The sequence below is a fragment of the Palaemon carinicauda genome, chromosome 16 (assembly GCF_036898095.1).
Source record: "Palaemon carinicauda isolate YSFRI2023 chromosome 16, ASM3689809v2, whole genome shotgun sequence".
In the NCBI taxonomy this organism is placed as follows: domain Eukaryota; kingdom Metazoa; phylum Arthropoda; class Malacostraca; order Decapoda; family Palaemonidae; genus Palaemon; species Palaemon carinicauda.
The window spans coordinates 133138161-133163041 of record NC_090740.1 but is presented as its reverse complement, the minus strand read 5'-3'; the positions used below and the strand labels follow the sequence as shown (position 1 = coordinate 133163041).

General features: G+C 31.1%; 1 protein-coding gene across 3 annotated transcripts in view; it reads right to left on the bottom strand.

Moving 5' to 3' along the window:
- Nucleotides 1-6448: 6448 nt before the first annotated feature.
- LOC137655888 (glycine receptor subunit alpha-2-like) overlaps nucleotides 6449-24881 on the bottom strand; it is a 163362-nt gene continuing 144929 nt past the window's right edge. For 2 of the 3 annotated variants that reach the window (XM_068390111.1, XM_068390109.1), the window contains exons 8-12: nucleotides 16069-16203; nucleotides 15709-15938; nucleotides 14986-15114; nucleotides 12792-12815; nucleotides 6449-9237 (exon numbers count right to left, since the gene is read on the bottom strand). In XM_068390111.1, coding sequence (XP_068246212.1) covers nucleotides 9055-9237; nucleotides 12792-12815; nucleotides 14986-15114; nucleotides 15709-15938; nucleotides 16069-16203 — 701 coding nt within the window. In that variant the 3' untranslated portion in view covers nucleotides 6449-9054. The remainder of the gene's footprint in view (nucleotides 9238-12791; nucleotides 12816-14985; nucleotides 15115-15708; nucleotides 15939-16068; nucleotides 16204-24881) is intronic. The other variant, XM_068390112.1, reaches the window with a different exon arrangement.

The following is a 24881-nucleotide window of genomic DNA, read 5'->3' as shown; positions in this document are numbered from 1 at the left end:
TTTGAAAGTTTCTTATCTTGTAGTGTTTTTGTACTTCCATATCAGTTGATATGTTCCAATGTTTATGCGTACTCACAATGAATACTTTGTTTGTAATGTCAAAGCAGAAGGTTATATAATTTTAAATAGCTTTTATCATTATTCAAGTTATAACACAGTTGTTCATGAGTATTTTGTTTGCAGTATTAAAACGAAAGATTTCGGCATTTTCTTTTAAATGATTTTCGTTTTCATTGAAGTTATAACAACACTGTTCATCGAGAAGAGGTGTTAAAAGTATGAATCTAATTATTTGATTCTCAATTTTGTCTCTATAATGACCAGTGTCAATCATGCTTCCAGACACTAGCGCTCTCTACTGGGCCGAAGGTGAATATCAAATGAAAAGTTTTCGAGATAGAAAATCCATTATAGAGGTTGGGCCTTCTTGCAGAGGAATGTTTACTACAGCTTTTGACCTCCAGATAGTATTGCCGTGCCCAGTACTTTAGACTGGAAACGTTTCCCACACGAGGCAGCTTTTTTCTTTTTTTTATTTATGTATAAGGAGTAAAGCAAAATTTGAACCTAATCAAATATGTGGATATTAGATATTTTTGTGTAGTTTACCATGTAAAACATTAAGTTAATCTTGGATAGTTTTCTTTTCTTTTGTATATACATATACAGAAAACGGACACTTGTCACGTTCTTGTTATCGGTGACTTAAATTTTTTTATGAGCAAACTTATTGCAGCATTTATTGGTGCTGTTATATATTTGTTTAACTAACGGTCTACCAACATTATTGAGCTGGGCAAATTATGGTGGGTGAATTTTAACAATAAACAAACTTAAAATAGAAATGCTGTTAAGTCTAGTAATGACAGTGATTATTTGAATACTCAAACTTCATTTAAATTCTAGGTGTCATTCTATTTTGCAGTCACTTTAGAGAAACATTTATAAATCCACTATTTTTCAATTGCTTTTAAAGGTAAACTGAGAACATTTTGAGATTTTTAGTGACATTTCTTTTTTATTTATTTTTTTTTTTTTATTGTTCGAATATGTACAAACTCTTGAGGTTTATTACTTTATTGCACATGCTCTGGAGAATCTCATTTTTTAATCATCCCTTACAAATTGTATTTTCTTACTCTACCACCCACAAACCAGTACTAGATTTGTAGTTAAATCAAATTGACTTGTTCTATTTTCTTTCAAGGTTCAGTACAACACTCTGGCCTAATTATGGAAGCTCTTCCATATCATGTACATTAGGCGAAATAGTCGAACATCCGACGAATCACAACCGGTGCCAATGCTTCTTTTTAACACATATTGTTTTTGGTGCTCTTCCAATATGTGATCTACCGAATGTTTGTGATCTACTGTTCATGGCATGTGATCTACTAAGAAAAAGTAGACGAAAATAAAAAAAGAAGGATTTATTATTGATTATATTTAATGAAAATTTTAAAAAGGAAATAGATATTTAATGATAACAAAAATGGAAAGAGTAAAAATCAAGACATTTAACGATAGACCTCTATAATATTTAAAATGTCAGGATATAAATCTACAGATTCTTTTCTCATCATTCTATAACAGTATTCATCCAGATGTGACTGAAGCATATGTTTAGCGGTACCCCTCACCGTTTGCAAAATTTTGATTTTTGCATCTAACCACGATCTTTCAATTGATTGGGTATGCGTTCCAATGTTTGGGTTGACGTAATGCCCCTGATGGTTAACAGTTGAGTGTACAAATCCATGAGAATTCAAGGTGCTATAAGCCGGCCTCTCGTCTGAATGTATTAGTGATCCTTGTGCACATTCACGATTATTGGTAGAAGTGTATTTCTGTCTCGAGTCTCGACGATCAACATAAAAATAACGACAGTCAAGACCCTTCTTCAAACCGAACACCCAAGGGCCGTCTATCCTGTTGCCGTGATTCCTATTATTTTTAATTTCTGCTTCACTGTCTGTTGATTCTGGGTCAAGATTTCCTTAAAGTAGTCTTCCACGGTTATATTTCCTCCTGCCAGCAAATCTAGCTTCATTTATCTGTATTGGCTCTGCAGTAGTCCCGACCATCTGACCTTTTTATTGAACTATGTAACTCCACCTTCAGGCACATGTTATACCAGTCAACTAGTGTGGAATGAGATCGTCCAGTGATAACTTAAGCATATTTGATAGGGGTTTCACACTCAAAAATACACAATATCCAGAATTTGGCATAAGGAAAGTTTGCAATTAGTCTTATTTAAAGCAGAGTAGTGAAAAAAAACTATTTCCAGTACGAGCACTTTTTAAAAGTTTGACATCCTTTCACTAGACATCTCATTACACGTACAAAACTTCCTTTCACTTTACATCTTTTATTTTTCATAACTTCCGCACTCATCACAATTAATGGCAACAACTTCAGGATCATCCAATTGTGTAGATCACATATTGGAATGTAAATAAATCTGTAGATCATATATTGGAAGAGAAACAACCCGGTAGATCATATATTGGAAGAGAAACAACCCGGTAGATCATATATTGGAATAGAAACAACCCGGTAGATCACATATTGGAAGAGCACCTTGTTTTTTTTATTTGCGTCATTTTGCTTCGTTGTGCAACTTATTTGTTTTTCTTAGCTAATTATTTGTTAGTTAAAATTCAACTTCTTAGTTTCTCGTTTTATTATGACATAATTAGCTTGTAACATCTTACCTTCTTAGTTAGCGTTGCAATTCATCTTTTCATACCGGTTTAAAGGTTTAAAGACCACTCAAGAATGGCAGTCTCTAGAACATTGCCTTACTCGATAGCGCATATCGAGTAGGACGATGCCCGAGAGACTGACCATTATACTTATGATCAACGCCCAAGCCCCCTCTCCACCCAAGCTTGAACCAAGTAGGGTCAGGAAATGGCTGCTGATGACTCAGCAGATAGACCTATAGGCTACCACAAAACCCCCCCCCCCCCCATCCTTAACTCACAAGGATGCTGAGGTTGCAGTGACCAAAGAAACTAACGAGTTTGAGCGGGACTCGAACCCCAGTCTGGCGTTCACCAGACAGGGACCACATCGGCCACCATTCATTTCAACTGAAACTAGATAAAACTCAGATATGAAGTGAAACTCTGAACGTTAAGACATGGAAAACATTCAAATACTAATCAATATCATACTTCTTTGAAGGACTAATTATGTCACATGCCTACAAGTTTTTTTTTTTTTTTATATCTGTGAAGAAAAATTCAGTATTTTTTAAATTTTACCATTGTCCTTTTTTTATCATTCCATTTCTATTATTGATAATATTTCCATTTCTATCCACCAAAGCGAACATTTGCTGGCTCCCTGTTCAAAGTCTTCTTTTCATCAATTTAATGCTTCTTCATCCTTTAGCGTTTCCTCAAAATTGTTCTGGTTGTCTTTACGAATCTCTTGGGTTTTTAGTTAGATTATTGTCTTTGAGAGTTCTGCTAATTCTAATTCATCCCTTTTGGATTTTACCTTTTTTTTTTTTTTTTTTTTTTTTTTTTTTTTTTTTTTTTTTTGGGGGTGCGTTTTGTTAAACTAATGTTCATTTCATCTTAAATTGCTGTTATTTGATGATGTAACTGGGAGTACCTATTTTGTATTGCTAAAGTAAACTCCTCCGATTTTTCTTTTATTACAGTGGTGTTTATTTTTTTTCTTGAAATTAGTTTTTATCTATCTTTCCTTAGGTCTAAACATGTTTTGCTTCTCACCCTTCAGTGGTTGTTTGACTTTAACTTGTTTTAACACTGTTATCTCTTTAACCAAAATGAACCTTTTTACCGTGAATCTATTTTCGTTTGGCGTTTCTCCATTTAGGCTTCTCCATATCCATTTTCTATGTTCCGTTTTATAAAAAATAGGAGTTCATGATATTAAGATCGTTTCTTTCAAAAAATTTTACAATCATGTCTCCTCTGTCATTTCTTGTGCCTACTCCAAATTTACCTACTGCTGATTCTCCTCTCTTCTTTTGACTTACTTTAGCACTGATATCATCCGAAACAATTGTAATTTGAGTCATGTTTTTTTCATAGATATATTTCTTCCTTTATGGATGTTCTTTTATGTATAAGTTTATAATACTCATTTAGTTTGATATTTAATCCTATAATTCTATCCATACTTTTACAAAATTCTTTAATGTTCCCTGCAAGATTATTATTAATAAGAAAAGCATTCCATTTTCTTTGTTCCTTTCATGTCCTCAGAAGCAAATTATATGGCCCTCTTTTAACTGTATAAAAGACGCCCCAGTTCTTCCAATTTCACTCAATCCTATTATATCCCAATTTAATTATTTCAGCTCTTCTACTGACACAGCAATATCTTCTTACCTAACAGTGTCCTAACGTTGTATGTTGCAAGGTTCAGCAAACCAACCTATTATGGGTGGCCCTGATTTGATGGCTTTGCTGATCACAGCGATATATTAGTATTTTCATATTAAAGATTCTCTCTCTCTCTCTCTCTCTCTCTCTCTCTCTCTCTCTCTCTCTCTCTCTCTCTCTCTCTCTCTCTCTCTCTCTCTCTCTCTCCAAAGTCTTGTTCGTTTACCAAATGCTTTTCCTGACGTTTTAGATATCCATTCATAGGAATCAGTAAAATATCTAGTTATAATATCAAACTATTTATTAGGGGAAGGTAACACATACAAAGGCGAAAATCCAAAGTTACTTTGCCAACAGCTGTGAAACTATATATATATATATATATATATATATATATATATATATATGTGTGTGTGTGTGTGTGTGTGTGTGTGTGTGTTTAATATATATAATACATATATTTTATATATATACATATATATACACAGTGTATATACATATATATATATATATATATATATATATATATATATATATATATATGTCTGTATATATATATATATATATGTGTGTGTGTGTATGTATATTCTGTATATATAAATATATATGTACATATATATATATACATATATATATATATATATATATATATATATATATATATATATATATATATATATATATATATATATATATATATAAACAGTATATATATATATATATATATATATATATATATATATATATATATATATACTGTTTATATATATATATATATATATATATATATATATATATCAGTATAATATTTAACAGTCAACCATAGCAATTTTTTTTTCACAAATAATAATACATTGAATTGACTAGCAAACACACTTGAATAATAGTGTTCAAGTTTATTTTAGTATATAAATGTATACACTCACATTTATGTATATATGTGTAATTCATGTTGTAAGAAAGAGGCTTTGAAGCCAAAATTTCTTTTCATAATCCTCAATTATAATCATCATAAGAATTCACAGATATTTGTATTATTAATAATTGATTTGTTATATAATAACTTTTATGAATTTAGTTCTAATTTAAGTTACACTCAAACCACCGTTCGTGTAAAGAGTGGTTTTCCTGTTTTTTTTTTTTCTTTCTTTTTTTTTTTTTTACATAAAGCTTAATAGTATACAGAGGTTTAGAAATAAATTGTTACTGAATAAAATATAGCCTCTTTTTTATGTTTATTTTTTAAATTAGATATTCTTAATTTCAAAATTGTCTCTATGGTAGTTTTACGTTTACAAACTACCACTGAAATTATTAAAATATAATACGCTGACAAGGTTAAACTTATTCATAACAAGAGTTGCACTCAGTAGAGTGCAGACCTCCGCCAGGGCAGCTTATTTCTCGACCTTATGGACTGATTTGGAACGTTGTGATCGTCCATGACCTTGACCTTTGACCGTCTAAATTTAATGGTTTCCAGTTTCATTACTTTACAATTAAAATTGTGGCCGCATGGTTAATGACCGGAATTTAACCTTTTACTTGACCTTGACCTTGGACTCGAACTCAACCTTTGACCTTAACGTGTATTAATTTGCGTGAATTTTTATACACTAAAATACGAACCAAGTTTGAAGTCTCTGTGACAACGATGTCCAAACTTTACGTGAATTGGACATTTTGCCTAACCGTGACGTTGATATTTGACCTTGACCGTCCAAAATTCGATCATTTCCAGATTTTTACATAACAGTTAATCCCTGCCAGCTTCATTACTTTATGATTAAAATTGGGGCCAGGAAGCTGTTCACAAACACATAAACAAACACGAAAACAAAGGGTAAAACTGAGGTAATAACTTATGATACGAATTGGTGGACAATTCATTATTTACAATTTATTAGTATGGGTTTCTAGTGCAGTTATATATATATACATATATATATATATATATATATATATATACATATGTATATATATATATATATATTTAATATATATATATATACATACATATGTGTGTATATATATATATATATATATATATATATATATATATATATATATATATAATGTATGTATGTATGTATGTATGGTTGCAGATTCTTAATATTCGTTTATATATGCATATATACGTTCACTTGCTGAATATGCATTTAGAAATATTTTCATCTCTTTAGTACTTGTAGTTTTTCCAATCTTCGAACTCTATGCTACGAGTATTGTACGAACAATATTCAAACGAAAAAAATACTTTTGTATTTATAAAATTCTTGTTAATACACTCACACGCAGATGCCTCATCGACAAGAAGTATTACAAAATCTCACTTATAAAACATAAATGCACTTGAGTAAATGCACTTACTTTAACTTATTTTTTATCGTGTAAATTATCTTTCTTATTAACAGCAAATAGTTATCTTGCCTGCGAAATAACTTGGTGCGTAATGTGACCTCCCTGACAGCAAACCATTGTTCAAGAGAATACTGTATGGTGTCGTGCAGCAATTAAATCTTTGGCATTTAATGCTTGTTATTCTCTTGTTATTTGTTTCAGAAAAGAATACTATTGAGACGAAATTTTTAGAAATGACAGAACCCCTGAAAGAACGGAAATGCAACTCGACCTAAACCTGCTTATCTTTCATGAAATATTGAATGCAGAAACAGTATCTCTGCGTCTAATGTCTGGGTGGCTTAGGAGACTTTTATTTAGATTGGAATGGAAATGTTGAGAAATTCCATGAAAGTTTACCTGGAAGCACAATCATAGTAGTTTTTGTTTAGTGGGGTGATGGATTTACTCCCGTTTTCATTGTTCTTTCTTATAGACCTTTCTTGGTATTATTAATCTAACTCTTAAAAGGGTAATACGGTATGTCTTTCTTTATTTGCTGCTGTGAAATCGTCTAAATGGTTTTCATTTGCATGTTTTAAATTCGAGGTGATATTAAACACTTATTGAAGGCTTATCAGGTTTTCTTAGTTTTTGTTGTATATTGCAAAGAAGAGATGATTATGAGGAATTAACTTCTTGATATATATTTCATTCGAACATTATTGTCATTTTCACATTAATGAAACACAGCTGGTGACAACATTTTACAAGCAAGAAATATTTACATGACATTTTACGAGACATAGCAAACACTAACGCTTAGCACAAATAACATTTGCTGTAAGCAATGTTTCGGTATTTGATTCATTTCATTATACATTTATGGCGAAAGGAACTCTTTTGAACACCTGTTAGCATATGCAAGGGATGACACAGATGAAGAAATTTATTCGTGTGATGGATATGTTTTTCGAATAAAATTCAAACGTGCATTTGATTCAAAGATTCATAATTAGATAAAAGTTTATCATAAAGATACATTGGGGTCCAAAAAGCTATCGGGAACGAACATGATAGCTTGTAGATTTAAACAGTACTTTTGTATAGTACATTATGTAGAATATAGTAGCAAATGAATGGTGAATTACAAAAAGCCAGTGTCGTTTCGTCCGTGTTTGCATTTTCTATATTAGTTTTCATTTAAGTACCATAAACTTAGATAACATATGATATGATAAAATAGACAAACGTAGACAAATATCTGTATAAAAACTGTTCCATGGAGGTTATTGTTTATTACATTTATAATTTTTATTCTAAGTTTATTAAAACTTTACGCATGATATAACCTTCCATTCTCACGGACATATTATCATGTATAGATTTTGCTTCCTTTTCTTTTGTAGGTAACAAAGGTAAGTTTAACGTTAAAGCATTAATTACCGATATTTAAAGCTGTATGTTTTCGTTGTTGAATTAAAATATTTATATTAGCAGATCAAATAAGTTTTTCTTATTATCAAAGATACTTTCCGTTTTATAAGATCAAATTTTACTTGAAATAAGATAGTTTCTTTTTATAAAAGATCCTTAATTTCACAAGTTTCTTTTTGAATGAACAATGAAAAAAAAAAGAGAAAAAGATTTGAAAGAGGGATTGAAATGTGTCGTAATTTATAAATATCCTTTTTTTAGTGCATCTTCCAAAAGCAACTTCTTTTAGGCTGTAAAAATGTTGACCTTCGTTTGAAGAGAAGTTTAAAATGACTGCATTAGTTATGTACAAGTTTTGAGACACTTGAAGAATATACTTAATCTATTTTCAAATTTCATTCTTATTCAAAATGCCTTCTTATGATTCAAGTTATTACGAGTTCCCCAAGAAATCTTCATATTAAAGTCAAGTAGATTAATGAATGTTAGATTAACTAGGCATTGTTCGACCTTTATTTGAGATCATATTTTCATTCTACTTAACTTCTAACCTTCTTGAACTAGTTATTTTTTTCCCATTTCTTATCCTTTCTGAACTTTGATTAATCTATTTCCATCTTTCTGGTTATTTCATCCGTCCGGTTCTGAAATGTAATGTTAGTTCATTCAAAGCCTTAAAAGACATAAATTGCCTAATTGCTGTAATTTCTAGATGCAGTTATTTAAATGTTAACTTTCTCCTTTCACCAACTCTGTTCATTTTCATAGCGTGAGACCGAAATCATGTTGATTCTATCGGTTTTGGTCATAAAATAATTTCCATACCACCTTGATCAAAATCAGCCGATTCTCATCCATTCTGGAGTTGAACTAGCTAATTCCAGAGTGTGCAAGACCACACCTAACTAGTTTACCGCTCGACGGTGATGGGTTCTGGATCACTGTACTGCTGGATGAGATAGTAAGGCCAGTAGATCAAGTTGAACAACAGAAATCCTCCTGGGAAGAGCAACCTGCACAGTCGATCCAGTGCCCTGGCGTACATCATGTACGTTGCGGGAGGCTTGGCTGCAGGGTCCTCGGCACAGGCCAGCTGTATGTGATGTAGAGAATTTGCAGATTAGCCGATGAATTTTTTGTCTGATTTCATGAGAGGGTAATTTTTAAGGCATTTTTGGTTTATGAAAATGTTGATCACCATCATGAATTGCAATGAATTTAAACACGTGTTTCCAAGGGCACAAGTTGATGAGTAGTAAAAAAAAAAAAGAAAAAAATCGACAAAAAGTATCTTCGATGAAATATCATGCTATATATAATAAAACTGCATCAGTGCGAACATTGAAAAAAAAACCGTGACAAAATTGAAAGAATAATAAAGAAAATTTATGGTTTTAAGGAAAATTAAATTGAAGAATCCGTGAAATTAATTTTACGTAATTTTTCCGTAATTTTGTATTACTGAAATCACGTCAGAATTTTATTGTATGGATTATAATGAAACATAAAAGGTGTGATGTTGAAATTGTTACAATCACAATGGTATTTTAATGCAATAAACAATTTGTTGAGTATTGCAAGTGAAGCAGTAAATATTCATAATTTTTTAGAATGAAAGAAACTTCATAATGATTCATTTGAATGATATTCAATTTACTAGAATTAATTGTAACCTAAGTAATATTCTATGTTCGTTTATGTAAACAATAGGTACAATTAGCAGTGCTGTGAGTGATGCGATCTAGTCTCTATGTGTCAGGGATTTTACCTTAACCCTTTAACTTTTAATAAAATGATCAACAGTTATACATTATTTGTCAGATTTTGTAAAGAACAAGCTGTAACTTTAAGAATAGGCTGTAACAATTTTAACTTTTATTTGAAAGAGGAACCATGTGTCCAAGCTTTTGATTCTGGTGATGAATCTGTTGACTTTGTATGATATACTTGGAATTTACCATCTACTTCACAACTGATATTGTATAAAATAAGTCATTTATTCCTACAGATAATTCCGTTACTATTTTTTTTCCTTCGTAATCTGTTGTGAAGGAGTAGTCAGGTACATCCCCATGTGCATGGACATAAACATATTTGCTCACATATACAATACATATGCTGATTGACCTACATGCACACTATCGTTAGAAAAATGTATATATGAGAAAATTGAATTATGTCTGTACCCTTCTGTGTGTATATATACATACATACATATATATATATATATATATATATATATATATATATATATATTATATCGGTCACTATATGAGTTTACATATATATATTTATGTTTACACGTATATATATATATATATATATATATATATATATATATATATATATATATATATATATATACAGACGATATATAGACATGTTGGCATGGGTAAATATATACATATATGTATATATGTGTATTTATATAATTACAGCATATGTATATATATATATATATATATATATATATATAGGGCCTATATATATATATATTTATCTATATATATATTCATATATATATATATGTATATATATATATATATATATATATAAATGAAAAACCAAAGAATGTTCCTAATGATGAAAAGGAATAAATTTACTGTCCTAAGAGCATTCCATTCCACTTATGAATTCTTGCAATTACATATATGATAAAATTTCGTATTTATAGAAACAATTACTTTATGCCAATCTTATATTACGCTATTCCAATATACTGTAGATGTAAAGTATGACCTTATAAAACCAGAGTTAGTAAGAGGTTCAGTCAAGAGAAAATGATTCGTGGAATATAAAGACAGATAATTAACTTTTCCCATTAAGGCATTTCTCATAAGTAGCTTCAATATTCGTCTGTTTTTTTATGTTGAAGTCTATTCCTATCATCTGTGTTTACGATGCATTTAAGGGTTTATCGGATGGTTGATCATATAGGAAAGGACGAAATAGATGAGGGAAAACTTTCAAAACCTTGTTCCATTCTTTTAGCTACTTGCAAATATGAAAATCGCTTAACAGTTTAAGAAAATAGTACATTCTCATTTTAGTGTCTAAAAATACTTTGAATAAATATAATATTGTATTTTTACTTATGCGCTCTCTAGAATTATAGTCATTATCATCATCTACGACAATTGACGGAAATTTCGTAGGTTAGATTTCGCCAGTCGTCTCTATATTGAGCTTTTAATTCACTACAGTAATTCGTAATTGATATGATTAGTGATATGCGTCTTCTTAAAGGATTGTGAAGGATTATTAATAACACAATTATTCCTAAATGAAAATAACGCTGTTGGAAATACATACATCTTTTATTCCATTGATTCGCTGTTTGGTCATTTTCCTTAGTCATTATTTTATCTAGCATGTTTGTTTGCCAACATTGTATAATCCATGATAAAATGAAAAGCAAACATCCTTAAACCTTAAGATATATATTCACGCAGCAGTAATACAATAGCACTGACTAACGTATGAAACAAAATAGCAGCAGCACTATGTTTATAGCAGCAATTCCAAACTCAAATGGAAGGCTGAGAACTGTTTTTCATCAGCTGTTTGACAAACTAGAAAATCACACCCAAGCCGTCTGTTACTATAGCTGAGCAATGATGCAAGACTTACCTTCATTCATTCAAATGGTCATTGATCTCTTTGGGCCACTGTAACTGCAAACTAGTTCTGTTTTATGTTATATTCTTGATTATTTTAGAAAGTCACAAATATTTTTTTTCTGATTTTAGAATATTTCTTTCCAAGTCAGATGATGTTTCATCAAATCATAGTCAGTATTTTTGCCACCCTAAAATCCTCAGAACTAAGAAAATGGGATTTTGCTTGAATCATATATATATACATATATATATATATATATATATATATATATATATATATATATATATATATATATATATATATATATATATGGGAGGGTGTATATGTATATGTGTATATATATATATATATATATATATATATATATATATATATATATATATATATATATATATAGATATATATATATATATATATATATATATATATATATTATATGTATATACTGTATATATATATGAATATATATATATATATATATATATATATATATATATATATCTATATCTATATTATTGATATACTGTAGAGGCTTGCATAATATCCCTATTGGGCCGTGCAAAAAATCATCTCATAGTTGGTTGATATTACAGAAAAAAAAGAACAAAGAAAAAAAAAAAGGAATTAGAAAATCACTCTTGGTAAATTAATAGAAGTGTGCTTTTGATGCATTGCAGTCTTAGATGATGTTTTAGGCGAAGGCATGCAAAGGCCATTGAGAAACTATCAACGAAGAAATAAATAATGCAATGCAAACAGTACACGATGCACTACTAGGTGCAGTTCACAAATCTATAGATATCGATATGATAAAGACTCAACAATCTACAAAAAACAAAATTGGTATCTCAAAAGTTCTGTTTTTGAGATCCAGAGGGTTAGTACTTGTCCAAGCTCAGCATCCTTCATCCCATCTGGTTTCTCCTTCTCCCCCTTCAAATTATCATCCTCCTTCCCATCCTCTTCCTCCTCCTCCTCCTCCTCCTCAATCCCCACAGCTACTTCTTTTCTAACCAAAGCGCCCACCTGTTCAGCGTCAGATCCAGCGAACTGCAAACCGCCGTGTCAAGGTGGGTAGGGAGAGAGAAGCATCGAAACATCGATAATTAGGTCTCAAGCTGTGATTATCAGTTAGGGAAGAATGGTTTTCCCCAGTAGAATTACCATCTTGATATTTATAAAGAAGTGTCAAGTGATATATGGTGACTTAATTTGAGTACTATCCAAAAAGAGAGAGAGAGAGAAAAAAAATGTTTGTCTAGGGCATTATGTTGAAATCACAATTCAGTATTGATATCGACCATTATAATTCTTTTAGCGTTTATGTCTTCTTAGATGATTTCTTATGCTGACAGTCAGAATATCATCCCTTTAAAAAAAAAGAAAAATAACATTTCATGACAAGTGAAACTGAATAGGCGAAAAAGAAAAAGAAAACGAGGCAATGTGTTAAGATAGCTTATTATCATTATTTAAGCATCAGGAATTTATTTAGGATTCAAACTATTTGATTATGAGAATTAATATGGAAGGGTGTGATGCTTGGATCATTTTTGTATCGTTGATGTACGGTACAATTGAATTCCGTACGCGGAGAGGGAAGTCCTTGTTTATCCCAAAATATATGAAACTTATTAACATTCTAACACATTCGATTGATAAAGTTCAATCTAAGTGGGAAAATGAACTTCCCTATTCGCAACTTGAAGCGCGTGTTATTATTGTTATTTTTCACTGGAGCGTGGATATTAATAACTAGGAAGTCTTCAACAACGTAGGTTGTCTTGGAGACTCCATAAACAGAACAGGAACAGCACGAGGACATTTGTTTTAGTCCATGAGAGACAGGACAAAATTGACTGCAAACGAAAAGCTCTTTTGCCCATCACAAATTGACAGATGTTATCTCGTGCGACTTGCATCAACTTTGACTCGTAAGCCATTAGTGTTTATTAGTATTATTAGTTTTCAGTGATTATTATCATGAGAGGGTTTGCATTATACGAGCCATCGAAACGTTCCCGTAGAGTATCGGTTATGCCATTGAACGATTCACAGTCAAGCGCTTCTGCACACAACCAGCTAAAGTATTTTACATATAGAAACTTCGATGAAAGTATCAATACTTACCTTATGCTCCAATCAATATATCATTATTCGATTGTAAAATTTTATAAAGTTTTAAAGCAGCCATAAAGAGAAAATGTATTCGCGTTTGCATCTTTAAACAAATGACACACCATTTAACTATGTTTGTAAGGAGGATTATAGATACTCTTATATTTTGCTATTCAGTAAGTGTCGGCCACTTCAGTATGCTGTGCATAGAGCAAATTCTTCTCTCCTCTCTCTCAAGTCTTTGTCATGTTCAGTGCAATGTAGATGACTATTGTGTCATGGCTTTTTTGAAAGATTAGGCCTGGATACTATTAGGCATTTATTTTTTTTATATTTTATAATAATATTAAAAATCAGATTTGATTTCAAAGAGCCACCACTGCACATTGCGTATTAATAGCAAATGACCTTATTTAATTTAATTTTCTTCAGCTAATAAAAAACATAGAAAATAAGTTGTATGAGAAACTTTATTGGTGCAGATCCTAAAAATGGCGGCTTTACGAATATCTAATACACGCAACCATGAGCATGAAATCAATGAGATAGACAAACATGTTGTATAATGAACCTTGAAGATATTTGTTCTTTGTTGTATAGTCCAAATTATTAATGAGACATAATGTATCGCTCAATAATAATAATAATAATAATAAAACGAACATTTGTCTTAGTAATTTGTATATCGATCTCAGTGAATGGTTCTATAGAGTTTTTGTGACATTTGTAAATGAAGTAGATCGTTCAACATAAACTTTACGTAAGGAAAGTATAGGCTATTAATTTTCCTAATTGTTACTGATGTTTTTCGTATACGGTACACTGCAAACAAATTTTATTTTTCTTAGATATATTGAATATCGATTATTGTAAATTACGCCGTATATAATTTATATTTTACTTATTCTGAGATACGATTAATTGTTCTACGCTGGAACCCTGTTGGGCGTTTGTATCAATGTATATCCATATATGCACATATGCCTATTCAAGGACGGGTACTTGCATAGTATTTCCTATAATATAATAAGTTCACTCATATATCACGTGATCCATAACGTATACACTTGGCAAAGAACCATTTTAAATCTCTTTTACTTACAATCTTCGGAATCCTGAAGGCTCTGCCAGAGTCGACAATCTTCTTGTTTGCAAGCCAGTTGACGAAGGTGAATTCCAGCAAGGCGCCGAAGACCATAATCATGCACATTCCCACCCATACGTCGATGGCCTTGACGAAAGATCGAGTAGTCGGTTACAATGAATGGGATTAGGAAGAAAGCTTTACGCAATTGTTGACATTTTAGTATTAAAATATTAGCTTTAAAGATGTTATTTCTATAAAGTTGTACATCACCCTATGCGTTGATAAAAGTATATAGTATTAAATATGCGATGTACATAGACCTGAATTGAATTATATCTGCAGGTTCCTTTTGAACACTATTTTACATCAATCGGAAAAAGAACTGTAATTTAGTATAATTATGTTATTTGAAATAACGGGAAGAGCAGTGATAGGAAGAGAATGAATACAATAAGTGAATGAACATAATTTCAAGTACTATGAAGTTGAAAATGAAATTGTCGTATCCATAATTTAAATGACAGAATAATTTGACTTAGGATACACATTTATGCCAGGAAATATTAAATTTTCTTTGGAGATCCATCGCAAATGGAGAGATCCTCCCTTGTAGTTTAACTGTGTTGACGGTGTAGAGATTTCATAAAGTAATTAGATGTGAAAGGAAAAATATACGAGCTCTTGTGAAAACTATGGCAAACAGATACCCGAAGATGAGATCTCGTTTCAATGCCTCACCTTGACGTAAGACACAGGAGGCAGAGACTGACGGATGCCAGACGCCAGAGTCGTGAGCGTGAGGAGAGTTGTGACACCCAGTGACACCCTGCCAGGGACTGCGTTGGGGTCAAGCCAGAAGGACACCCAGGAAATGGCAACAATCAGGATCGTCGGGATATATGTCTGCAAGACGTGGTAGCCGTTCTGACGGCGAAGGTCGAACTGGACAACCAGTCCACTGAAGTCACCTGGAAGTATTTATTTCCTTGTCTTGAAAGTTAATTCCAGAAGCAAATGCAATCGTTTTGTCTCTTTTCTAAGAGTATATTTCATTGAAGAACTTTGGTTATTGTTTCGCTTTTTATTTTCTCTCCTTACCTGTGACGAAGTGTTGGGTGGTCTCACTAGTTTCAAAATTCAAGAGGTCAAACTGAGCAATTTCCAGTTCATCAGGGAGGTCGATTGGCGTATCGTCAACCCAGTGGTACTTGATGACGTCGTCGGTGTTGGCATCTGGAGACGAAATGAAAAAATGAGAAGCTTTTCTCGTGACTGTGTTGATATTGTTAAACGCAAGGCTAGCTTCAGTATGAAAGTTTGACATTGATATCTTTCATGTTGATGACTATAACGTATATTACTATCGATGAATTTTACTTTGACTATATGTATGCATGTCCATAGATTTGTGATTTACGTTATATGGAATTTTTTATATACATGCTTGTCGTGCAATATGTATGTATGTGTATATATATATATATATATATATATATATATATATATATATATATATATATCAAATAGGTAATATCTTAGGGGCATCAACACCCACACATACATACATACATACATACATACACACACACACATATATATATATATATATATATGTATATATATATATATATATATATATATATACATATATATATATATATATATATATATATAAAATTGCGTATGTTTGTGTATGTATTACATGCGTTTTTATGCACATGCATAAGTGTATGATTGTGTGTATTCGTATATGCGTGTGGAAATACCTGCATATATAGGTATGTATACACACGGAGAGAGAGAGAGAGAGAGAGAGAGAGAGAGAGAGAGAGAGAGAGAGAGAGAGAGAGATGCAAATAAGGTATTCTACATATTGAATATGCGTTAAACGGATTCAATGCTTGCTATCGTGGTTATATTTTATTAATTTGTTACAATTTGAAAGCTGTATTAGTGAATGAAGTTTAGAATTCAAGTATCTTTTGAGCAACTGCTCATGTTTTTCTTTATTTGGAATAGTTGCGTCTTAAGATGAAAACTCATTTCTGATTAGAATAAATTGTCCAAGTTTGTGTTCATCGAATAATACTTAGTACTGCGTTCCAAATCTAAGATACTTATTGTATGAAAATGCTTTGCTTTTCGATATTTTTGAAATGAAAATATATTGTAACCTTAATTCATTTGTATTCTAGGGAATCCAGGATTTTATTAATTTTTAAAGAAAAATGCATGTAAATATCAAAGCTGTCGTTATTATTTTGATAATTATTATCACTTAAGCTGTGACACCAGACGGAAAATCAATATGCTTCAAACCCAGGGACCTCAATATAAAAAACTTTAAAAACACATTAAAGGAAAAATATAAAAACACATTAAAGGAAAAATACAGGAAATAAAACAAGTGTAGGTAAAAAATGACAGTAGATAACAAAATAAAATAACAAAAACCTATGAAAAAAAGACTTATTTGAACCTGGTCCACAAAAAGCGTTTGCACAGAGTTTGAAGTACTTGGGATTCAGCTGTTTGATTAGGAAGATTATCTCTCAATATGATCACAGCAGTAATAAAATCTCGGTAATTTTATGAAATGTTGACCTTAATAATGAAATTACAAAATTGTTAAACATCATATTTAGTTCTACTTGAGGGATTATATTATAAAGGAAAATATTAATACAATAGATAGTCAGTATTTTGAAGAATCTATTAAAACTGGAGTACCAGAGATTAAAATTCTGATCAGGAAAAAGGAATTTGTTGTGCAACATTTTGAGATGAGAATCGGTTGTTGAAGACAACACCAGACAGAAGAATAAGTTTCAAAACACGATACATAAGATCTCCAGATTGACAGGTCCACAAAAATCTCGAAAGATTTTCTCAGTATAAAGGTTCTTTTGCAGTTGAGTAAGAAACAAGACCAGATATGTACTTCAAAAAGGAAATTACAATGAAGAATAGGACCTAGAAATGATAGTGTCCTAAATCTCCTAACTGTCATATATTTGATTTTGTTAAGGAATAGCTTCAATTCCAATAATTTGCTCAATGCTATCTTAACTACATCTAAACTCAACTCGCACGTGATGGGATCAATGAAAAGATTGATTGTTTTCTCATGAAACAAAGGAAAACATAATTTTGGTCTACGCCTATTTAAGCAACCAGATCAATTATAAGATTCTTAATTTCACGGAACCTAAACTAGTCTATTTTATCTTCAGGAACAGGAATATGGAAGATTGGGTTCCTCTTTGCCCTGCTTACTGTCAGATACATCGGCCAAAATATTGCCTTTCTATTTGAACAGTGAGTGATAGAAGGAAATAGCAAATAAAGTGTTTCTCTCTCTGCTTGCCTAAGGTTTCTATAATCTACCGTATTTGATTACTACTGGTGCTGCTCGTCTTTTGTTTGTATGAATAGTCCTTATCTCTTTTTTATTTTTCCTCAATTTACTAAATAATAAATGATTACTGAACAATGCTTGAAAATGTACTTTAATTTTAATTACTTTAGGTTATTTCAATAATGATATGAACTAGCTGAACTCGGGACAGATATTGTTTATGAGATCGGCTTTGTCCGTTGTTGATGTCTCTCACTAACACGGAGTTCACTGTAATGTTGCTACATTTAACATCATATTTAAGAAGGTCACATGATAGCTGTGTCTTTCAATATAGATATTATCATCGAATTTAGCAGGAACAGAAAAACTATGAATCCCATCAATCTCTGATATTTTCATTTGGATATGAGAATTATTCTAGGAACAATTTACTCCACCGCCAAAAATAACCTTTCAACCCATACCGAAATAAACGTTTGCGGTGGCTTTTCTATGGCAGATATGAACATGAAAATTGGTATGGAAAAAGTAAATATCCATCCCATAAATCCCTGAAAGTTTTATGAAGATAAAAAATCGGCTTCCCTCTGATATCGAAAAATGGCTACTGTGACTTTTCTATGGCAAGTATCAAAACGAAAATTGGTATGAATGTAGTTCACATAACACCCATCTAACCCTGAGAAAATAATTTGGATATTTGTAAAAATTTAGGAGTAATTTGTGGCTCCTCAATGATTTTATAGCTAAATATCGTCGCTTAAGAACAAAAGTGAGAGGCAGGGCATGCTTATAGCAGGTATGAGCATGAAAATTGGCAGAAAGAAAGCTTTTATATATATATATATATATATATATATATATATATATATATTTATTTATATATAATCCCTTAAAATTTCATCTGAATGTATTTATTGGTATGTGAGTTATTGACCCCGCCGCCGAAAATATCAGCTGAATTATTTTAGGCACAATTTACTCCTCCGCTAAAAATAACCATTCAACCCATACCAAAATAAGTGTTTGCTGTGGCATTTCTATGGCACATATCAACAGTAAAAATTTGTATGGAGAAAGTAGATATACATCCCATAAACCCCTGAAAATTTAATTTTGAAATGTGAAGTATTTTACGAGTAATTTACGGCACTGCGGAAAATTGGCCTCCTGCGGATATCGAAAAGTGGCTACTGTGACTTTTTTTATGGCAAGTATCAATGCGAAGATAGGTACGAATGTAATTCACATAACATCCATCAAACCCTGTGAAAATCATTTGGATATCTGCAAAACTCTAGGAGTAGTTTGCTTCTTCTCACTGATTTTTGGCTAAAAGTGAGAGCCAGGGCATGCCTATAGCAGGTATAAACATGAATAATTGGTAGAAATAAAGCTTATATATTTCTAAATAATCCCTTAAAATTTCATTTGAATGTATTAATTGGTATAGGAGTTATTGAATCCCCCGCTGAAAATATGAGCTGGTCCCCTCCGCCCACACCACCTCTCCGAAATCTATGACTGGGCTACGGGTTGGGGGAGATATCTTCAAAAATAATTTGGCATATCATATAAGGTCACTCACTTCGATCGGGACAATAATAAAGATTATGATAATGATAGTGATACTAATAACAAGTACTACTTCCGTTATTATTGCTATTTCATTTTGTTACCACTGGTGTTTCTCTAAATCTATACAGGTAAAGACCCTGTAAAGACATGGATGTGAGATTCATCACAACTACGCTCCATTTCATATTAATATATGGTTAGTGATGTCACTTTCCCTTTTTTCCTTGACGGAGATAAATATGTAGATCGCCCACGTACTTAATCACCTAATGTTTTTAGCATCAGAGAGGGATGATCTGTCATATGATTAGCCAAGTTATATTTCAACGTCTTACTTATCACGTGATGTGTTGACACACAATTATAAATTAATCGTGATGTCAGATGGTTTCGTGTCGCTTATCATCCTTGCCCTTTTTCAAGAAATTATAGAGAAAGCTGAATAACCATTTGAGGTGACACCAGCATTTCATTAAGACATTTTGGTTATATATATATATATATATATATATATATATATATATATATATATATATATACATATATATACATATATATGTATATATATATATATATATATATATATATATATATACAGTATATATATATATATATATATATATATATATATATATATATATATATATATAACTGAAATGGTAATGATGCTATAGACACCAATTTCTGTATTTAGAGCCTAATCTTATGGCTCTATTCTCTGCAATATCCATATTATTATTATTATTATTATTATTATTATTATTATTATTATTATTATTTGCTTTTGTTGCTTTCGTTTCAACAATGAATGGTGCTACTGATACATTTACTAATAAATCCTCTTGGTAATGGCTATATGAAACTCAAATCAAATCATTAAGGCTTCTATTTTCGTCACATTCAAAACTTCAGATCTTTATTAAAAGCCTACTCAGATATAAAGAATTTCGCCATATACTATGAAAGCATGTTGGCGTTTTCGTTTTGCCTTTGTAATTAACATTTATTCCTTTTCTCTGTTATAATTGTTACGCTGTATCAATCCCCTTCTCTTGAGTTACCCACCTTTGAAGTAAATGATAAATGCTTTAAAGTAATCTCCTTGCCATATTTTGCTGTACTCCGTTTTTAAAACAAAACCAAAGAGTATAAGGAAATTTTCCTTCAAAAGATATTACTGGCACATGGCTGAAAAGTCGTTTTATATGAAAACTTAGCCTTATAATTTGAATTATTTTCATAAATCATTGAACATATACTGTATATCTTTAGTATATTTTTTTTCTTCTAATCTTTTAAAGGAATTCCTAAATTCTCAGGCCAGGTACTTTGTCCTTTACTATCAATAGATGTGATTGTTACTCGCCTTTATCCAAATGCTATCAATATTACCATCCCATATCTGTACTGTAGACTTAGGGCATTACATGTTTATTTTCGTAGACCTGGGGCATTATCCTTCCATATATCAGGAGAGCCACAAAATTCATAAATTTTATTGACCAAAGACATTCCTCAACATCAGCTGTATTCCAGGGCTTTCCTGGATCAGTTATATATATATATGTATATATATATATATATATATATATATATATATATATATATATATATATATATATATAATATTCGTTATAATACGAGTGGTTATTATTGTGTCATATTTCAAGTTATTTTTATTTCAGAGGGAGATTCAAGTTTCCGTGTAAAAGTAATTCCACGTGAATATCACGACAATTTCTTTCTTAGTCTTTGAAATCTCAATGACATTGCTCACATAACTCTAGATTAATGTAGCTAAGACGTCGTGATATATGAAGGTTCTTTGATGATTAAGTCTCCCTATTTCCCTATTGTCAGTTGGTTGATCTCATTTCTATGGTTATTTATGAAAAGATTAAAATATTTTACTTGCTAAACAGTGTTACATATTGACTCATACGGAAGTATCAAAACACTTATACTATCTTTAATTTTAGCTGTAATAAAGATTAATCATATGAACTTCACTGAACAGAATCTAGAAATTTATTTATGACATAGATGATTGTAAGAAGAATATCATAAACATTACATTAAGTCCTTTGTAAAAGCCTAGCTGGAAACTCTCCTATAGATGGTTACTTTTAGCATTATGTATTTAGACGTTTTGCCAACAGACGTAAAAAAATAATTAGAAATGGGAGTTATTGAAAATGGGCGATAATTAATAGTACTAGACCTGTCATATGAGGAGGCATATATACAGAATGGAGACAAAAACTGATGTCTAAAAAAAAAAAAAAATTCTGTCACCTGTAGAAGATCTAAGAGTGCTCTACACGTCGACAAATCCTAATGAAGTCAATTAATACGAGTTGTATTTGAAATGTACGAGTGTAAATCTCTCTCTCTCTCTCTCTCTCTCTCTCTCTCTCTCTCTCTCTCTCTCTCTCTCTCTCTCTCTCTCTGTGTCATCTTCTAGCTGGTGTGATATATTTGAAACATTATTTTTAACATCCCATAAGCGTCTTCGCAGTGCTGCTGCATCTCTCTGCCCTCACGTTGTTCCCTTCGAGTGAAAATGGAACAGAAATGGATTTGATCTATAGCGGTTAAATCCTTATTAGCATATCATCCAGGAGAAGAAAAACCTATAAAACATGATTATAATTTCTTTATGAGCGGGATAGATAATTGGAAGCAATGATATAACTGTTTAACTTTTCACTCAGCATCAAGAGTAAATATTAGATCAATTTTCTCGTTGGGAGAGTATCATTTCATCATACCATTAGCATTTACCTCCATTTGCGCGTAAATATATGATAAAATCTTTCTTTTTATGATAGAAAAATAAATTAAATGTGTTGACATTAATTTTGCTTGGAATGGAATTCGACTTTCCGGAAAAAAGAAATGATTAGTTGCACTTTTTGTAAATGTTCTGATGTTACGACCTCATTATGGAAAAAAACAAGAAGACATAAACTGATGATGTTTCCTCCTTTAAGGGACCAATTGATGCTCTACAATTTCCTAACATGTCATTAGCACCCTACAGCTCCTAATTCCTGGGTAATAAACAGATGGTTTTGTTGACGCTTATTGGTGTGAGGTAAACATATGTGGGTTGCATCTTTAGAATGACTCATTTCTCTCTCTCTCTCTCTCTCTCTCTCTCTCTCTCTCTCTCTCTCTCTCTTTGTGCATATGCATTATGAAAATATAGGTATATATTATAAATACATATACAGTACATACTGATATATATATATATATATATATATATATATATATATATACATATATATATATGTATATATATATATATATATATATATATAGTATATGCTGTAAGTGTGTGTAGGTATGTATATCCTATATTTATGTGCATATGTATTATGAAAATATAGGTCAATATCAATACATATACAATATATACTGCATATATATATATATATATATATATATATATATATACATACATATATATATGTATGTATATATATATATATATGTATATATACTGTGTACGTATATAGATAAACATCATCAACTATTTCAAAATAAAATATTTCATTTAGTTTCCTGAACCCTCCTGGTCTTGAGGACTAGAATTGCGAAGGAAAAGTCCGAATATATTACTGTGCTGCTCCATTTATTAAACTTTCGCCGACAACAAATATTGGAAAAACATTTCCGTTCCAATTGCAGGTTTGTAGAACTATATAGATATCCTATATCCCTTGTCTCAGTTGAAAATTCCCCATTATAAGTGTAGGTTTCCTTTTAGCTTTTAAATGAATCGCGATTCGTTATTCTCTTTTTGGTTATAATATTATTTTTGTCTGTTATTAACCCACGTCACGCTTACTTCTGACTTGATCAGCTGAACTCATTTTTTTCCATCCGTCCTTATTTTCATTAGCTTCCGATTTCATAAGGAAGAAAAGCTCTCGTTCATAGTAGTTTTGTTTAAAATAATTAAAAGATTTTGATATTTGGCTTACTTCCCCCTGTTTACGCTGCGATATTTCAATATAAACGAGTCTGGCTTCGCTTATTCTCATATGTATTAACGAAAAATATCAAGGAAGAAAAAAAAATATGCAGAATTTAATTCATTCGTGTTTTGAGCAATTGTATATCTACGCTTCCTAAACAATCTGCACTCCCCTGGTTGAATTTTATTATTTTTCATATATAGCAAAGATGAATGAATTTAGTCAAATTATCCTTATTTAATTTTAATAAAACACTCTGACCCGTGATCTACGAAGTTTTTGTGTGTGTGTGTTTGTGTGTGTGTGTGTGTGTGTGTGTATATATATACATAGCATTATCACTAGGAAGACCTTTTACTGTACTGAATGCTCTATTTATTTTTGACACGTTAATATAGATCAGAGTAAAACACTTGATTAATTAAGGTTAAAATCCATTTAGTTGGACAGAAACCTACAGTCCTTTTTATATTTTTGATGGAACCATTTATAGACGTGAAAAAGTGTTGATTAAACAGCGTTTGATCTTCTAAATTACCTATCAGTCCTCTAATTAACATTCTGGTTGTTACCTAACTTTAAAAAAAAAAGGATATATATTTAAAAAAGGATAGAGTGTTGTGTTGGGGATAGTTTTTTTTTGTTTTCTTTTTAGTGAGGAGGTTCATATAAAAATGACATTTCATTGCTCTGGTTTTCCCACTTCCGGGCTGTCTAGTGCAAGAGCCCGTGTCCTATACATTTATGAGCAAGTTCGTCCCCATAATCGGATTCTACTGGATTTATTTTTCAGTGTTTATTTGTTTATGTTAATGTAGACGACAAGATTCAAATAAGTCTCAGGTGGTGAATAGATTTTCATATATATTTTTCAAGACTATTTTTCTATATGATTTTTATATATTTTATATATATATATTTTTCAAGACTATTTAAAGACTTTTTCAAGAATATTGTCTCCATGAGCAGTAATATTACTTTTAAAT